This window comes from Syngnathus scovelli, chromosome 11 (genome assembly GCF_024217435.2).
Source record: "Syngnathus scovelli strain Florida chromosome 11, RoL_Ssco_1.2, whole genome shotgun sequence".
Taxonomy (NCBI): Eukaryota; Metazoa; Chordata; class Actinopteri; order Syngnathiformes; family Syngnathidae; genus Syngnathus; species Syngnathus scovelli.
Window position 1 is genome coordinate 10,038,285 of NC_090857.1, and position 16,938 is coordinate 10,055,222.

The window sequence follows — 16,938 nt, forward strand, 5'->3', positions numbered from 1 at the left end:
GGCCGATGGTGCAGTATGTATTGGAAAGATGAACGGAAGGGTAAGAAAATATGTCATTCACTGCTATTATATCATTTTTTTGTTTAATAGAAGAATTCTGAGAAATTAAGACAATAAAGGCTACAGATATCAATAAAGATCATTTAAGTTGAATGTTGCAAGCTTAAATAAAGTGATGTCACGCAAATACTAATAACGGCATCATCACCGATATGAAGATTTTGATTTTATTTTTTTCATTAAATACTTTTAATTGCTTAGGTTAGTGGTCACCTCAGGTTCCCTTTAATAACTTCATGCGTAGCCCATGGGCCTGTTCTAAATGGAACATTGATGATGAACATTGGTGATGGAACATTGTCATTTCCCATCAATGTTTAAAAAGTAGATACTGTTTCTAATGATACATTTGAGACACACAAATTGAATTTTTAATTAAATCCTTCCTTCCATTTTTGTGTGCGTCCCTCCCTCAGCAAAGTGATCATTCCTGCCTGTAGGGCAGCCAGCAGGTTGCTGTTCCTCGCGAAGGCCATGGCTTGTTGTGAATGGCCGAGGAAGAAGCTGAGTCTCGGTCCCTTTAAATGCGCACGCCCCGCCCTCTCTCACGGAGCTCCGCCAGCCTCCTTAACTGCTCAGAGCTCAGGCGGGGAACCAGAGCCGTACGTCGGGTCATTCGTGAGATGTAGTTGAACTCCCTCTATGGACCAGGACGGCAACCCCTAAAACGGCCCTTGCTTTCCGTATTTCTGTGTTTTCCGGTTCCTTTATCCGATTCTGGAGCTCGAATGGACGTCGCTGAGCTGAAAGGGTGGGAGGAAGAAGCCTCAGCGTGTTTGAGCAGTCTGCCCGGAGCGGAGGGGAATGTTGGATCCGAGCGTGTCGGCTGAGTGGAAGTGGAGGTGGCGGCCAGGGGATAGAAGTGAACTTCAACTCTGCGATTTCTCCTCATTCTCTCCCCCACCATCAGCCTAAAGTCCCATCGGTGGATTCCCACACACCGATTCCCCGATGAGAAGCCCTCACCCGCTGGGAGGCTGCGCGATGGTGACCGTGACGATGAGTAAGAGCGCCGAGTGGCTGCAGGAAGAGCTGGAGTCCGGGGCCGCCGCGCTTCTGCTGCTCGACTGCCGGCCGCACGAACTCTACGAGTCGTCGCACGTCGAGGCGGCCATCAACGTGGCCATCCCTGGCCTCATGCTGCGCAGGCTGAAGAAGGGCAACCTGCCCATCCGCTCCATCATCCCCAACAATGAGGATAAGGAGAAGTTCGTCAAGCGCTGTAAAAGCGACGTGGTGCTGCTTTACGACGAGGCCGGCCCCGAGAGACTGGAGTCCGGGCTGGGAAGCTCTGTGCTCGGGCTGCTCCTGCAGAAGCTGCGGGACGACGGATGCAAGGCTTTCTACCTGGAAGGTGAGTCTGAGTGGAACCACTGCTTGGGAGTGGAACCACTGCTTGTTTCTCGTCAATACAGTTGAAATATACTTTGTATTTTTTTTTTATTTTTTAAGTATGACCATAACACATTTTTGTTTTCCCATTTATTTAACACTAAATAACATAACAGATCTTCATCCATTTTATTTCTAATGATAACAAAGGGATGTTTGAAACTTCACATTTTTATCCCAATTTTTTTAAATATAGAATACATGTGCTTCTCCTGTTCATATGCCATTTATTTTGACTAACATGTTTCAACATGGGTGGCACAGTGCACAAGTGATAAGGACATCCGCCTCAGTTCTGAGGTTGGGGGGTTCGAATCTAAGCCTATGTGGAGTTTGCATGCATCAGCTTCCCACATTCCCAAAACATTCTTCTTATGTTAATTGGGGATTTTCAATTCTCCATAGGTGTGAATTTGTGTTGCCAGTTTTGTTTGAATATATGCCCGGAAATTGGTGTGCCACGCCTCTCGCCCTTTAGCTCCAGCTCACCTGCTACCCTAATAAACATCAGCATATATACTTCCTGCATTACATATTCACATTTGTTCATAAAGAATGTCTTTCTGCCTATAAGATGTATTGCATATTGCGTATTCAAACGGTCTAACAAAACGTCAATGTGGGCCTTAATCTTTTCAATTAAATGCAGCACGGCCTTGTTGTGCTTTTTTAGTAAAGACCGACTTCTTGTTTTCCTCTTTCATGAATGAATAGTATAAACAAGTTTGCTCAATGCTCTGATGAAATATTAACAAAGAAAGGCAGCCTTTTGGAAGATAAATGCATTGTGTAATTAATAACATCACACGAGCCGACGAGCAGATGTATGAATGCTTGTGTGCGCGTGTGTTGTGTATCCGCCACTGCAGCCACAAGCTGCATGTGTCATTCAGAAAAAAGTCCGCTGTACCGAGCGAGCTTCCACACTGCTTCTCTCAATGGAATACATGTGTCCAGCTGTTTTCTTGTCTCACTGCTTTGGTAGCTCCATAACCACTAATAGGCTTATTTCCTGGTATCATTAAAAAAAAAAAAGAAAATTCTAAAGAAAAGGCAAAACATAAAATTCTGACTTTGAAGCTGTCTCCGTAAAGTATTGATACTAAATCGTACTCTTGAAAATAAATCAAAATGCTCAATTTATCATGAGGGTTTCAAGTGCCCCCCCCCCCCCCCCCCCCTCATGCAATGGACTAATCCATCTTCTTACATGCACAGGCTTGAGGGTAACAAAACAGTTAGAAACCTGTTCGTCAGTGCGTTGCGAAAGTAACTTAGTTACTTTATTGCTTACTTGTCAAAAGTAACTAAGTTAGATTACAGTGCTAATGCTAGCAATGAATGGGAAATTGTATTGAGTGGCTAATAAGAGATTAGCATTGAGTTCCAAAAGTGCTATTCCGTTGAATAATTACCGTTTTAATATCTTATTATCTTCAGTTTTTCTCTATGAAGTTGTATTCAGAGTTGAGTTTTGGTGGCTCAATAAATACTTTGTTTTGAAATCCAATCGTTGACATGACTGATGCGTTTTCATGCGGTAGAAATTCTTCGTAACAGCAACAGAACTTCATTTTTACACTCATTTTGTCCCCCCAGGAGGTTTCAATAAGTTCCAGTCCGAGTTCCCCGAACACTGCGAGACCAACTTGGACTGTTCGTGTCCCAGCAGCTCCCCGCCGTCGTCAGTCCTCGGGCTGGGAGGCCTCCGCATCAGTTCCGACTGCTCGGACGGCGAATCGGACCGCGAGCCGGGCAGCGCCACCGAATCAGAGGGCAGCCCTCTGCCCAGCAACCAGCCGGCGTTCCCTGTCCAGATCCTGCCGTATTTGTACCTGGGCTGCGCCAAAGACTCAGCCAACCTGGACGTGCTCAGCAAGTACAACATCAAGTACATCCTCAACGTGACGCCCAACCTGCCCAACATGTTTGAACACGAAGGGGACTTCAAGTACAAACAGATCCCCATTTCTGATCACTGGAGCCAGAATCTCTCACAGTTTTTCCCGGAGGCCATTTCGTTCATTGGTGAGTCTGGCTCTCATTATACAACCATCTACTTCGTCACTTATGTATAATCTTCTCAGTCAATGGAAGATGAAAATAACTTTCAAGACAAATGGCATTCCATTTTCTTTTTTTTTTTTTTTTTTTTTTTTTTTACACTGAGCCCAGAAAAGCAGCATGTCAGTAATTTTCGGCACCTTCACAGACACAATTGAATAATTACACCATCTCAGTGCCAGTATAAAAATGCTCCAGACAGTGATGATTGATTGGTGTCAAATTTTCACAGACCTGACCCGGCGGTGCGCAGTACTCATACACACTCCCATTGCTGTTATCATATCAGTGTTTTCAGTTTCTGTTTTATTGTTATTTTTTTGTTTTTGTTTTTTTAAGATTTGCGGACTTCCTAAGGTGTGTGCCTGGCACCAAGCTAAGGCAGCTATTGCTAGCATGATTTATTGATGATAGGATGTTGACAAAAAATGAAATGTTACCAGTTTCGTCTGGTATTTTTTGGATTGTCAAAATGATCGCAATTAAATTAGAGGCATATTATGGGGCCAGAAAGAGATGATTTCCCCAGTTTTCACATATCGCTGACATCAGGTGGAATGATCACTTTTCAGGAGACCCCCAAAATGACAGATTTGGTCAACGATTTGCATTGCATCACAAAAAAGAGCAAGCCAATTTCAACACTTTAGATAGCCGTCATTGGCAGTGAATGAGTTAATCGATTCATTGAGATTATTTTATAACTCGCCCACAGTTTTTCATTTCAACTTTAATTCCAAAAGGATGAGACAATTCCCTCTTTTATGAGTCAGTGAGACTGACCAAATCCCTTTTATTATGTTTTTGTTTGTCTTCGATTGGATTCCATTTTGTTTGTCAATGTATTTATGCATTGTGAGAAGGGAAATGCTGCTACGTGAGGAAGTGCGACTTATGCCAAAGCCCGGCGTTAATAACCAATGTTGGCACTCGCCTCGCATTCTTGTCAAAAGCTTTCAGCTGCAAAAGGAGGCCAAGAAGTGATGTAGAAGTCAAATGATGACATCGTCTTATTGGACTTAAGAGTCTGCTGTAGATGCTTTTAGCTAGCCACATGACCATTTCCAGTTCTCTTTTTTTTTCTTAACCCTCCTAAAGTGAGCAGACATCTCACACAAATTGAATTCGGTGTCCATGAGAGGTGTCTGGAGGCAGCAATAAGAGATGTTCGACTAATGGCCTGAGCGACGCAATGCCTCAGTGGGACAGACACGTGCAGCTTATTAATAATGGAACAACAACCTATAGTTCATGTTTTTACTTGAAGCATCATATCCTTGAAGATAGTGGTGTGTGTGTGTATTTATTTTTTTTAAACTCATCTCCTAAGCAATTAAATGTAAATGAACATTTAGCATCGCATTTACCGGTATTGAAAACTGAATACAATACGCCGTACTTTGCTACAAATTCTTTCTTGCGTTCTATTGTGTTTCCCGCCGGGTTCATCTGCCAGGAGGGTTTATTCCGCAATTCAAGCTTTTATTAACGCAATACTGAACCAACATTTCCGGTCTGCACCGTAACATTCGGGCAGGTTGGAACAATGTCGGCAGAACACATCCTGTCAAAGGTTAGGATAATCACACCTTTTTTTTCCCGCAAGAAAAAAAAAGGGTGTACAAAAACTAGGGCTTTTTTTTGTAAAAAAAATAAATAAAAATTACTACAAGTCAACTGAAATTTTAATCAGAGGAGCTTTATGTTTTTTTTCCCTACTGCATCGGCTTTTATATATATATATATATTTATTATTATTTATTTATTTATTTTAGTCATCATAACCCAGGACATATGAATACCAAGGTTACACTGTATGTTTTCCCTGTGGAACCTTGCCAGCTATTCACTAACCACCTCAAATGCTCTTTTTTTTTTTTTTTGTCAATTATAAAAAGCAGCGTCAACTTTTTAAAAAAAATGTTTTCTTCCGTCCTTCATCTTATTTTCTTTTCCCTTCAGACGAGGCCCGCTCCAAAAAGTGTGGCATCTTGGTGCACTGCCTGGCCGGCATCAGCCGCTCGGTGACGGTAACGGTGGCCTACCTGATGCAGAAGCTCAACCTGTCGCTCAACGACGCCTACGACTTTGTCAAGCGGAAGAAGTCCAACATTTCCCCCAACTTCAACTTTATGGGCCAGCTGCTGGACTTCGAGCGGACGCTGGGCCTCAACAGCCCGTGCGACAACCACGCCGCGTCACCCACCAACGAGCAACTCTTCTTCACCACGCCTACCAACCACAACGTGTTCCAGCTGGACACGCTGGAATCCACGTGAGGTCCGCGCAGGATTGCCATCATTTGGGTCGAGGTCATCCCGTTACCGTGGTAACCACACGGCTGCGCTGGAGGGCGCTAGCAGCCGCTTAAATGAATGATTTAGCTCCGGAAGCTCGAAGCGCGGGAAAGTCGAGGTCGCGGACGACGCCTCAAAAGCGAGAAGTTTTTAAGAAAGCCGAGAACAGCTTTCATCAAGCCAAGGAGACTTTTTCGTACAAAGATTTTTGGGGATGGGGAACACGGAAAATGTGCCGCACTTGTGAGGCGACCGCCTCCTCACAACCGGAGAATGTAGTCTTCGGGAAATCTCTCTACGGAATGTAGAGTTTTTTTGAAAACCAAGGAATTAACATACACAAGTAGTTGTACTGTACGTGCTGTTTGTATGTTATAGCAGGAAAAAATGTCTATATGCATTTTTTGTATATTTTTCTGTGCTTTTACGCACAAACTATGTATCGATATAAATATATATATTACACGCATCATAATAATAATGGTATCTTTGTCCAAAAACAGTGAGATTGTATAAAGAAAAGGAAAAATGGGAAAGTCGTCTTTGATGATCCGATGCAATTTGCACAATTGTGTAGCCAATGGCTTGCTAGCACTGACATGCAGCCACAAGAAAAACAAGGGTGGGTGGAAGAGGCCAGTCTTGAGATGGTCCACTTAAAGGACCAAAGCTTCGTCTTCTCTTTGACATTTGGCCAACTCTAGTTCGCAGTTAGCTATAACCTTCCCAACGCCGTATAACCAGAAACACTGGTCGTTTGTTTTGCAACTTCCTGCTCTATGTCGTCATGTCACAAGCGAGACTTTGCCAAACCGGTTTCTCCGACGGCATTGACTTTTTGTACTTTGGAGTCGAAGAGAGTGGAAGGCAGCAGTTAGCTTATCTTGATAAGCTTTTGGCAAAGTGCCTCCTTTCTCGAATACGTACAACCCCCTTTTCACACTTCATGTTAAAGCCAGGTCTTACATCGAGTTCGATCCGGAATGGAGGCGTCGTATTAAAGCCGTAACATGAGTCCCTTTAGAATTAATAAAAGATTGCCAGAATTGCCATGGCAGGAGAATGACGTTTTAACACCTGACGACTTCCCCTGCTCTATTGGATTAGAAGCAATTTATACATCAGGCAATACTTGTAACAGAAAGCTCATGTTACGGCTTGGGCGCGGCCATTTTGTGGAATCCGAGCAAAAGAGGCACCAATAGTGTATAGATGGAAACTGCAACTATTCAATCTGAATTTGGCCATGGAACAGGCCCACTTGTTTTCAAAAAGTGTTTGTCTGAATCACCCATAAGCCTTGAGTATATAATGTATGGGAGAAATATTCATCCTAATTGGATATAAATGTGTATATATAAAAGTGTGAATAGTCAACAGATCTATATTGTTTTGTATACCTGAGCATGCTGCAGTGCTGTATGACTCAGCCACTAGTTGGATGTTGCTTTAAAAATGAAAGGAACGCCAAGAACTTTCTTGTTAGTTTGCTAAATTGAGGATTTTTCCGAGATTGATGTAAACTCCCGCTGCCCCTTCAAGATTGACGCAACCGTTTTTTTTAGTAGCGTTTGCAAAAGAAGGTACGCCGAACCTCACGCAAGGTTGTTCTTGTTTTATATTTTATATTTACCTCACATGTGGTACATGAATGGCTTCATCTTAGCATATTTAGCAATGTTGGCTAAATAGGCAGCTGCCGAACCCAGGGGGGGTGGTAAATTCTGTTATTTTTAAATGTAAATCCTGGAAAAGAAAATCTTTCTATTTATTCAAATAGTTCAACTTTGACTTCATGTGATGCTAACGGAAATGTGATGCTAATCCCCCCCCAAAAAAGGCTAATCTCTTGACTGGAACAAATGTTGCCCCCTCAAATTCTGATCTGATATTCAATTAACCACAATGATAAGACTTGCGTGAGGTTCGGTGTCTCGAATCAGAAACCAAACAAGTTGTGTTTAGTAGTCGGTTGTGAGCAAGGTTGGCAGATGGCCTTACGAACTCTATCTGTATCTCTGACTGTTCAAAACTCTTTGTATCTCAATTTTTACAGGAACACTTTGAAACTAAAATGCAGTATTTTAATTTTTTTTTACTGCCAAGGGTCACACATGTCTTTTTACCCTGCAATATACACCAGGATTCTTTTTTAAAAAGACCTCAAATGTGTCCTTTTGTACTATATTAATGGAATTATAGGATGTCTTATCGATGCATTTGCTTAATGGCTGCCGCTTGCCCCAACATGACTTTTTTTTTTTTTTAATCAAAACCAAAACTTTTCAAAATGGCACTTGGTTATAATTAAATCCAATGGGACAATTTAATCTAGGCAAGAATTTGCTGTGGAAAAAGGATTTCAGCACTATCAAACCATAGTGCTAAAAACGTTGATTGTTAAACTTTTGCCCAAACAAGAAAATACAATCCACTGGCCATCAAGCTAAATTTTCGTCTTGTTTGGTTTTAATGTGCTCTATGCTATTCCTGTGGCCTTTTGATGTTCATATATACACTATATATATATATACATATATTGAATATGTTATGACTTTATATGCAAATGTTGTTCTACTAAAGCACTAGAGTGGAAAATGAACCGTCTCCTCTATCTCACCCCACAGAAAAAAAAACACTTAAGTGTTGAACTCTTTCAGTACGCAGCTTTCATTTTGTGAAATTGTTGTATTCCGAGCTTCTTTTCCTGTGTGTTATTTTCCTCCTTTTTTTTTATAACAACGAAAACATAACTTTGTTTGGGGGTGGGGGGGGGTTGATGTACATGTTGCCACATCACGGGAACGGACGTTTCTGTGTCCTAAATAACTTGTAGCCACAGATGGGTGTCAATGTGCTCAGGACGGGAGGGACTATTCAATGATATACATTAATAAGGAAAAGCAATTGATTTTAAAAAAAAAAGGTTACCTCAATGAGGGAATTTTCAGGGATTTTTTGGGACAATGTGTCTTTGCATCGTGTCGCATTGAATGGCCCTTTTGTATTGAATGGTCGATGAGTATTGTGCTGTTTTTAACACAACATGCAAGCTGTTTGGGCGAGGGAAGGACAGGAAGGGCACGTTGAAGGAAACACCATTGGCCCAACGTATTGTACTGTACAGTATACTCAAACCACACCACACTTGTTTATACTGTAATAAATAATGACATATTTTTTCTTTAGCATGTTGTTTGCCTCCATTCTTTCCACCTAACTCGCCTAACATCACCTACTGAGCTTTATGAGGTCCAACAGTTGCATGGGAGTTGTAGTCCTCCTAATGTGCGTCACACAAAATGATGTCATCAAATAGCAGCCTATAAAAAAGAGCCAACTGATGGGATCTTTCCTGGGAGACAAGATTGCATGTGGTTTGACTTCCAATGGCTTTTGTTATTTAACTCAGCCTGAAATGCAAGGTTTTTGGTTCTTTAAAAAAAAAAAGTATCCAAAGAAAATAGTTTGCTGCAAACCCAGGTTTAATGCTTCTCAATAGGAATTCAAGCCACAAATCTTTCAAAGTCTTTTGTCAATAAAACGTTCTCCCACTTCAGCACATCAGAAATTCAAACTCAAATCTACTGTTTGGTTATTCAGAGTGCCACACACACACACAAAAAAACACTCTAGCTGCTCCAAGTCAGGACACGGAGCACCCAGACTGTCAGATAGTGTACCAAACCAATTAAGTTTTGACACATTTGTTTAAGACTTTCAAAACAAATTACAAAGTGCTGAGGCTAAGATTAGATTCTGCGGATTAAGGCCCAGCTAAAGTAAACAGTAATCGAAAATATGCTCTTTATTTTCTTTTTTAATGTGGTGACTTAGTCACAACAGGAAATGAGGAAGAAGCTGTCAAGTTGTTGAGTCAGCAGTCCAACCCTAGACTCTTTATTTAGTCATTATTTGTCATCTTAAATTCCTCTTTTTGAGCTCATACGAGCATGTTTCACAACTCACTCAAAACATTCCGGCCTTCTCAAATATATAATGACGCGTTGTTATTCAATAATGTGGATATTTGTGGGTTGTAATTAGTGGTGGTGTTACATTAATTGCGGCTTCAAACGCTTTTTTAGATGATCAGATCACGGAGAGTCTAACAGGAAATGACTACGAGCCTCACCATTCTGTTTGCAGAGCAAAGAGGAGGGTGAGGATGGTAATGATGGCTGACTGGTCCCTTGCTGGTAACCTGGCAACTTGATGACAGGATCTCCCCCCCCCCCTCTGTCACCATCATGCCTCATGTGACACAGGTAACGTCTCTGCCGCTTAATGCGAGATAATGAAAACCGGGAATTAATTACGCCCGAGCGGAACGAAGACGAGCGAGTCGTGATATCTCTCGGAGCTAATGTCGCCACAGAAGTAAAGGGCCAGTGATGTCGATGAAGAAATGTGTGATGACTACACCAGAACAGGAAATTGACCTTAATGTGACATTAAATGTCTGACATCTTAACATTACAATTGAGTCAAAATAGTGTTGTTTACTTCCTGTTAGACTAGTTTGACAGATAATTTTAAATGTTACTTAAGACATGGCCTTTATAGTTGAAACAAGTTTAGTTCTATTTCTCTTCATATCTCTAAGGGGAAACAAAATTGAGTCATTGAGTGTATTTCTTTGAGTATGTGTGTCGAAAGAGGCATTGCAAAATCTATTGAGAAGATCCTGAAAGAAGATGTGTGGTTAGTTAGTCATGGGGAAAAAAGGAAATGCAAAGAGGAACGTGTGTGTACATGCATCCACTATGTAGTGTGTGTGCGTTCGTGTGTGTGTGTTACATTTCAAACTGCGGCCATCACCACACATGTCATAACCAAACAGGTGATGCATTTCGTTTCGTTTCGTTTATTTCAAACGTGGGAAAAAAGATTACTGCACACAAATGAAAAGACAAAATTGAAAAGACAAAATATATGCATGTATACATACACTTACATACATACATACATATATACATACACACATACATACATACATATATACACACATACATATAAAATGCATTAAAATAATATTGTGTTGTTAACTGGCATGCAAGTGTAAAAAAAAAAAGTAATTCACTGTTAAAAGTGCAAAAAATATACATGATAAAGTGGAATGTGAAAAGATTAATGTATTGTATGTATTGGCTCAAACTATTTAGTGCAGGGAAATAATAACTGAAGACATAACTAAATAAATAAATTCATATAAAGTAAAATAAAAATACATTATTATTAAATTTAGTTGATGTAAATAAATAAATAAATAATAATAATTAAAGTAAAAGTAATTAAAGTAAGTTGAAATTGAGTCAATGAAAATTGAAGGTAAGTTAAAAGGTAAGTTAAATTTAAATGGATTAAAATTTTCGGTAGTAAATAGTCTGTATATTCTGCCAGTATAATTGATAAAGTGCACTTGCAGGCCTTCAAGCGCAGACTTACATGTGCAACGTTCATTCAAAATGGAGTTACAGTATTATTTTACTGGTACTTTTATCACAAACAAGATATTTAGGTCGCATTACCTGACATGTTTCGGACAAAATGAACATAGTACAACTAGTTACAGTATTTCCGGAGATAAGTGGTCACAGTGTGTACTGTACATTATCCAAACGCAGATCAGGGTGAACTTTGACTGACTCACATCTCATCTGACAAAATGATTGCACTCATAAAAGGTGTGAACTTAATGACACTCTGGCTGGTCAGTATGTACACCGGTCCACGCCTGCAAGTGTCACCGGTATGACTTTTTTTTACAGCGTTACACAGGAAGCGCGTGGGCGTAAAAGGCGTCATGTGACTGTTTGACTTTGAGCTCCGGTGAACAAACACACACTCACAGCGGCCTCTTATCTCGCTGACCCTTTGGTGGGTCTCGGTTATCTTGGCAGCCAAAGTCGTACTTGTTTGATTGGCCATATGAACCGACACTTTGAATGAGCGTATAATAGAAGCTGCTATACTTCCTTGTGCTTGACAAAAAAACACTTTGACAAATGTATTAGAACACTAAAAGAAGAAAGAATGAATGAAAAATAATATTGCTTCTCCAGTTTCACCTTTTAGAATTCTTACATGTGTCTCCATAACAGTCGTTTTAATTTATCTTGAACTTCACTTTCACTTGAAATAAAGAATAAAAAGTCAAGTCTACAAACTGCTGTTTAAAAGACATTTTTTAGGTGACAAAAATAAAATGTGACCAAGATAAATATTTTTTCAATCACTAACATGATCCGTGACCCGGACAGCTCAATTGAGAGGAAATGAAATCTTTTCGAGTGAGAAGGTGAAAATAAACAACTGAGATAATGTGCTTGCGCAAGTGTGCACACCCTCATATAAGTAGGGATGGGCTGTGCTCAGGATTAACCAATCTCATTCACATTCATGTAAAACGGGACAGCACACAACTGCCATGCTTCACTGTAAGAATTTTGGCGGCAGTGGACAAAATGTCTACAATTGCAGTAACATGATAGCGGAGAGAGGGTGCGGTGCGCAAGTGAGCTCATAAAGTGCAATGACCATCTGCTTAATGGTTGGTTGGTTGGGTGGTTGGATGGATGGATGGACGGACGGACAACACATGTATGACCTTATATAAATAATGTATACAGTACAATTCAATACATACAGATAAAATTCTTGTCCAAGATGAACTTAGCCTACACACATTGTTTTTCTGGAATGCAAGTTAATCTAATTGCTTCCTGGCTACTTGAGTATTTCCTCATGCAAACCAAGAAAGTTGAACCATATGTTGTGCAAAGTGATTACATGCGTAATGTCTGAGATGAAAGCGACCTGCACTGCATTATTTCCTCGCTCGAGCGAAACTCCCTGCTGACCATGGAGTGAAACCAGTAAATGGTCCGGTCGATGTGGGCTCGGTGCATCTCGGGTCAGCGTAGAGTTGGCTGCGGCTGATTATGCAAGTTGATGGGTCATTTGAGGGGTTACATGAAACTGGCTGAACTCGCCTGAAAGGACCATGCACTGAAGAGAATTATTTGCCAACGTTAAAAAAAAAACCTAAGTGTCATTTTTTTTTTTTTTTTTTTGTGTAATTTGCCAATTTGGTGGTGAAGTGCTGCGACTTTCACTTGTGTCTTTGCGCTCTGGGCTGCCTTCATGCAAGTAGTTGGTGTTGGCTATTCTTGTGTTTTCCCGTGTGCTCTCGTAATGACGACAAAGGCACCAGGGTCAAAGTAGGGTATCCATAAAATCCTCCAAAAAAAATGCATATTTGATATCTTACATAAGAATGTGGTAAACATACATTCCCATTCATATATCTGTGTCCATCCAGACCCTCTGTCTGTTCGGAAGGCTTCAATTGCTCACGCGCTTTATTTCTGTCACAGTTCCCGCTGAGCTCGGCGACTATTCTGCTTCCTTTCTGTTGCCGTGGCAACGGCCGGCGAATATCATGGGACGGATTGGGCTGCAAAAAGTATTTTTATCTCCATTTTATACAAAAGCCCTCGCTTCCATTGGTGTGTTTGCCAGTCAGGTTTTCACTCCACAAGAGACTCGTGAAAATATGCTTTTTTTTCGGGGGGGGGGGGGTGAACTTCTGAATTAATTTGTAGCCTTAGCATCCAAAGTATAACGATAAAAGTATGTCAAGGCCGGTTGCAGTTGTCCGGGTCGAGTGGACTTTACGGATGAGTTGAGCAACACCTCTTTAATCCTCTTCTTCCTTGCCCAAAGCCGTGGAAAGCCTTTTTCCTCTTCTGGCCTAAATGTGAGCCAGCATGCCAACTCTTTGTGCGAAGGCATGCGCTGGGATGCCATGGCGTTACATAATGCGCCAAGATTCTCCTCGGAGCTAACTCGACACGTACGAATGTAAGAATGCATATTAATGCAGCTGCTCCGGCTGGCTGATTTCAATCTACATTTCAGATGTGTCCTTCCAATGTCTCCACTGAATTCTCACACAGAAGGATCATCAGGTTTCTCGATGGTACATCTTTTCTTCCAGCCTTTTGAGCTGTGTGCTATAACCTGTTTCAAGTGAGTCACCTTTTCGTTGTAGTCAGTTTTTAAAAGTACACTTAGGTCGACCCTGAGTCCTTCGCACAAGGCTGTTTATTCTTCGAGCCTTTTTTTGTCTTTTTTAAAATAGCTGCTTGGCTGAAAAGAAAGAAGCGTATCATTGCGTAACTGCCACCCACACTAAGCTCAAATTGCCCCCCTTCCCAAAAGTCATGCAAAATGTAGATGGCTGTTGGAGATACGAGCAGGCATCAACATCCAAGCCAAGGGAGCAGGATCCATGAGACGTTCAGGATCACTGGAGCTTTTGAAGAGTTCAAAGGTGTCCGCGGCTTTACTTTCTGTTTTGTGTCTAATACACATCCACGGTGGGCTTCCCTTTGACCCTCGTGTTCAAGCTCCAATACAACTAAATAACCTTTTCTTCTTTCACTAAAGCTGGAAAAATGTTGAACAAGCCCAAGCCTTTGGTGGTCTATCGACTATTATTACTACGACGACCAGGAATGTGCATCACGTGACAATTCTTTGGAGATGGCTCGAGGAACATCTTGTTTCAATTTAAGAGGAACCAAAAAGTATCTGAGGTCTTTTAAAATCAGGGCCGCTTGAAGCCTCAGGACTCGACAGGATTTGGTGTCTTTTGGGAGGTTTTAGCTTTCGACTTAACTTCCTGAGACTATTCGTTTGTGTCCGCTGTAGTGAACATTTGATTTTAGAAAATATGCCTCGTTAAGAAACCAAAAGCATGAGTTTTATTTTCACTAGTCAAGGCAGCAAATTGCCAAACACACACAAAAAAAAAAAACAGCGATAATGAGCTTTTTATCATTCGGTTTTATCAACCGGAAAAGAAACTCACGTCGTCATCACTTCCACTCTTGTGGAGTCAAACGTAGCGTCGACTGCATGTCAAGGGCTTAATTACGCCCTGATGAATCAGCGGGGGATCATGGCTTGCCATAATCACCAATGTTCTAAGCACATTGACATCTCATTAGCGTGTCACAGGGTGTTCTTACTGCATTCATGCACTCATACCATGCCTCAGTTTGTTTCACGCTCCTCACTTAAACCCGAATACCCTCCCACGCCAACCTCTGCAACCTCACCACCGGATGCTTTGCCACTCTTCGTCTCACCTCATTACAGTCCATTATCAGTGGGGAGAGCACAGATGCAGAATCTGGAATGTCAACAAGCAGTTGTTGTGGGAGATATATGATAGCGAGTGTGTGCGTGTGTGTGTTTGTGCACTTAATGAACAACACGTCTACAAATCCCATGGCCAGTCTGTGTCTGGGCTGTGCTGCTTCTTGGCAAAAATGATTCCCAGCTCAGCTTGACGGCTAAACTGCAGTTGTGCAATCACGATATATAAAGTATACTAAAGTTTTAGCAAACATGGGTCTTATTTTCCACCAATCATGTGATCCAAAGGTTGAATTGGAACAAATATTTGTTTTCACCTCAGTTGACCTGCTGTCAGTTTCATTCAGAAAAAAAGTAATCCTGAGAGTTTAAGTACAAGAAACACTTTTTATTGATACAAATATCAAAAGCTCCATCAGCTGGACCGAAACCAAAAACCAAAGTTCTTTATTAGCTGTCAGCTGCTTCTGCTTCCATCCTTAATTCGACAATCTGTCATCACATTCCAGCCACGTTCATTCTCTCGCCCTTACGCAAACCTGTGACTCCCTACTGATTTTTTTTTTTCTCCGAATATTGCGACATGCTTCTTGTCTACTATTACGACATTTACCACTTCCTCATCACTCCCCTGCCGTCCGGATGTCGAGGGAGGTTCAGCTCAATTTCGACACTACCAACATCTGTGTTCAGATTGGACAGAAAATATACACACGCAAAAACAAAGAGGAAAAAGGCAATCGGTTTTCAACATGAAACTTGACACATCATCTGAATCAGAGCGGTCTGGCTTTGTGGGAAAGTTTTGGCCCGACCTCGGCCTCCGAGTGACGGATCCCGTCATTTGATCTGGGGCCGACACATTCCCCTCGTATCAGATGATTCGGATGTCCATGTCTGCTTCCCCAACCTCTTAAACACATTGAGAAAATAAACACTGATATTTAAATTACTAAAAGGTAGAAAATACACCGTGTTGGACTCTGGTCACCCAGAGAACCTCAATCAATCAAAACAATGCTTTTGCAATCTGTCACTGTAGCGAATGTCGACAAATTTGGGAACATCCCTGTAAATGGCGGCCACTTGATATCCAGAGCGAACTCTCCCCTTTCGTTCCCTGGCAGCTGCCCGCCATATCGGGTTGCGGCACCTAACCTGAAAATAGACGCCGCAGCCATTAGCATCCAACCTACTAACTGCCGAGCTTCCTGTCGAGCTAATGGCAGCCGTCTCATGTTACACAGTGACCAGACGAGGATGAGTTTGCCGTCCTCCGATGTGATAGCATTGTTTAGTTTTCACCCTCTTATTGGGCTGCTAATCAATGGAATGTGGAAAAAAAAGAGGCTATGTGGATATTTTCCCTGTCCATTAAGCCATGTATTCTTTAAAAATAAATAAATAAATAAATAAAATTGTAAAGATTACGAAATTGCGAATTTTTTTGACCTATGAGGAATGAAATTTGGGAGTATGTGATATAAGGCGTTTCGGTGACTCGTCAAACTAAAGAGGTGACCCATTCTGTTTTGAGGTCATGATGGAAAAACTATCAACTCAACCGCAAAAGAAAAAAAAAAAAAAAGCTTTGCGATCTCTTGGCGCAACTATCCCTGCTTACCATTTGGTCTTGACTTGGCAGTGCTTCTGTCTAGTCTGGCCGATTAACTTGGTTGTGTAATGTCACTCTTGATGGGTGGCCAGGCACTCTAGAAATGCAATTATTTGTATACAAGCAATTAAAAGGTCAATATTCCATGTTTACTACAGTATTAATCTTACGTCACGATTTCGGACAAATTTAGCCAGCGTCAGCGAGTTCTCTGCGTGATTGATTTTGGAGGAGAAGGTGAATAATGGTGGTGACTGACTTGTCCGGGTGACTCAAACTCTTATCTTCGGTGGAAATGAGGCTCTCCACCGTGTGAGTAGGTGTTCATCAGGCCTATTTCTG

The 16,938-nt window shown here is 41.4% G+C and overlaps 1 protein-coding gene across 1 annotated transcript; it reads left to right on the top strand.

The window, feature by feature from the left end:
• On the top strand, positions 1–9,001 carry dusp7 (dual specificity phosphatase 7). The gene is made up of 4 exons (XM_049732850.2): positions 1–40; positions 477–1,414; positions 3,052–3,480; positions 5,479–9,001. The coding sequence occupies exons 2-4, from the start codon at positions 1,012–1,014 to the stop codon at positions 5,793–5,795; spliced, it is 1,149 nt and encodes a 382-aa protein (XP_049588807.1). The 5' UTR covers positions 1–40; positions 477–1,011; the 3' UTR covers positions 5,796–9,001.
• Positions 9,002–16,938: the final 7,937 nt, after the last annotated feature.

What these genes read in the sequence shown, in the direction of transcription:
- dusp7 (XM_049732850.2), top strand. Translation starts at nt 1,012, where the DNA reads ATGAGAAGCCCTCACCCGCTGGGAGGCTGCGCGATGGTGACCGTGACG. An exon ending in CAAGGCTTTCTACCTGGAAG is followed by an intron (nt 1,415 to 3,051) that starts GTGAGTCTGAGT and finishes TTGTCCCCCCAG; the next exon opens with GAGGTTTCAATAAGTTCCAG. An exon ending in GGAGGCCATTTCGTTCATTG is followed by an intron (nt 3,481 to 5,478) that starts GTGAGTCTGGCT and finishes TTTTCCCTTCAG; the next exon opens with ACGAGGCCCGCTCCAAAAAG.